Below are 2,404 nucleotides of genomic sequence, written 5' to 3' on the forward strand. Positions count from 1 at the left end.
TCCATCTAAATTATTTTTCAGGTCATAAGAATGTTGCTGAATTTCTACTCAGTAAAGGAGCTAATTATGAAAAGAAAAATTATCAGAATAATACAGCCCTTCATTTAGCTGCTTTGAATGGTAATGTTTATTATTTGTTCTCACTAAATGGCAAAACAGTTTTATTTTTAATTTTTCCTCCATCTAAATTATTTTTCAGGTCATAAGAATGTCGCTGAACTTCTACTCAGTAAAGGTGCTAATTATGAAATGAAAAATGATCGGAATAATACAGCCCTTCATTTAGCTGCTTTTAATGGTAATGTTTATTACACTGTAGTAACATTTTTCACTTTTGAAATGTACGGTTCAACACATGAATTTCAGATTTTAGTAGGCGACAAATGTAGTTGAACCTCATATTTCGTTTTGGTAAGTTGGTGGATTGATATCAAGAACGACCCTTTTATAACGGTTTATCAGTGATATTGAAAAAAGTGGTCTTCTAACCATTTTTCTAACACCACTGACAAAAAACATATTTTTTCCACTGAATCCACCAACTTATCAAAATGAAATATAAGGTTTATCTGGGCTCGCCAGCAACTAAAATCTGACCTTTATGTGTTGAATCGTACATTTTTTCGTTACTATAGTGTTATTTGTTCTCACTAAAGCTAAGTACACAGTTCCTCGTGAAATGAAAAAATTTCACCGGAGAAATTTTTTCATTTCACAAGGAACTGTGTACTTAGCTTAAATGGCAAAACAGTTTTATTTTTATTTTTTCATCCATCTAAATTATTTATCAGGTCATAAGAATGTCGCTGAACTTCTACTCAGTAAAGGAGCTAATCATGAATTGAAAAATCATTGGAATAATACAGCCCTTCATTTAGCTGCTTCTAATGGTAATGTTTATTATTTGTTCTCACTAAATGGCAAAACAGTTTTATTTTTATTTTTTCATCCATCTAAATTATTTTTCAGGTCATAAGGATGTCGCTGAACTTCTACTCAGTAAAGGAGCTAATTATGAAATGGAAAATTATCGGAATGATACAGCCCTTCATTTCGCTGCTTTTAATGGTAATGTTTATTATTTGTTCTCATTAAATGGCAAAACAGTTTTATTTTTATTTTTTCATCCATCTAAATTATTTTTCAGGTCATAAGGATGTCGCTGAACTTCTACTCAGTAAAGGAGCTAATTATGAATTGAAAAATCATTGGAATAATACACCCCTTCATTTAGCTGCTTCTAATGGTAATGTTTATTATTTGTTCTCACTAAATAGGAAAACAGTTTAATTTTTATTTTTTCATCCATCTAAATTATTTTTCAGGTCATAAGAATGTTGCTCAACTTCTCATTAGTAAAGGAGCTAATTATGAAGAGAAAAATTATAGGGATGATACAGCCCTTCATTTAGCTGCTTCTAATGGTAATGTTTATTATTTGTTTTCACTAAATAGGAAAACAGTTTTATTTTTATTTTTCCATTCATCTAAATTATTTTTCAGGTCATAATAATGTTGCTGAACTTCTCATTAGTAAAGGAGCTAATTATGAAAAAAAAAATTATCGGAATGATACAGCCCTTCATTCAGCTGCTTTGAATGGTAATGTTTATTATTTGTTCTCACTAAATAGGAAAACAGTTTAGATTAATTTTTTTCATCCATCTAAATTATTTTTCAGGTCATAAGAATGTTGCTGAACTTCTCATTAGTAAAGGAGCCAATGTTAATAGTCAAAATGATGTGAAAGAGACACCTCTTCATTTAGCTGCTGGGAATGGTAATAGTTGGATACTTGTCTTTGCTAAAATAAGATTGATTTGATCTTTTTCATCCATTTAAATTATTTTTTAGGTCATGGGAGTGTCGCTGAATTTCTCATCCGTAAAGGAGCCAATACTGGTATTAAAAATAATGCGAATCTTACACCTCTTCAAGTAGCTGTTAACAATGGTAAAGCTGACTAAATAAGATATCGCTTAGATCTTTTCCATTAATCTGTATTATTTTTAGGTAACAATGAGGTCGCCAAACTTATGACCGGTAAAGGGAAACAAAAATAATATTGCAGAGCAATTGGAATAGATTCAATTGGCTACTAACAATGGTAATGTTGCTTTTTTTTTCACAAAATAAGAAATTGGTCTGATCTTTTTGATCGATATGTATTTTTCAGGTGACGAATAGCTGAACCAATTTAGCTGAATAATCGGATGATTTCCTTCGATTCCCCTTTTCGATTGTAGTGTAGAATTTATTTCAAAACATTTTTTTGTCCATCTATGACCATACCAACCAATATTATTGCTTTGTTGGACCATCAAAAATCTTATGGTTTTGGTTACTATGTGTGTAAACCCAAGCGCGACTCCACACTTAGCTTCTAAATGTGACACCGTAGTAA

At 30.8% G+C, this 2,404-nt stretch overlaps 1 protein-coding gene across 1 annotated transcript in view; it reads left to right on the forward strand.

Annotated features, from left to right (window-relative positions):
* The window catches only part of LOC129566976 (ankyrin repeat domain-containing protein 65-like), a 2,994-nt gene extending 1,027 nt beyond the window's left edge, over positions 1 to 1,967 (forward strand). Inside the window, exons 4-5 of the mRNA XM_055443425.1 lie at positions 1,326 to 1,424; positions 1,855 to 1,967. Of these exons, the coding sequence (XP_055299400.1) occupies positions 1,326 to 1,424; positions 1,855 to 1,967 (212 nt within the window). The remainder of the gene's footprint in view (positions 1 to 1,325; positions 1,425 to 1,854) is intronic.
* Positions 1,968 to 2,404: the final 437 nt, after the last annotated feature.

This window comes from Sitodiplosis mosellana, unplaced genomic scaffold (genome assembly GCF_009176505.1).
Source record: "Sitodiplosis mosellana isolate CC-2019 unplaced genomic scaffold, AAFC_SMos_1.0 Smas_scaffold_5, whole genome shotgun sequence".
NCBI lineage: Eukaryota > Metazoa > Arthropoda > Insecta > Diptera > Cecidomyiidae > Sitodiplosis > Sitodiplosis mosellana.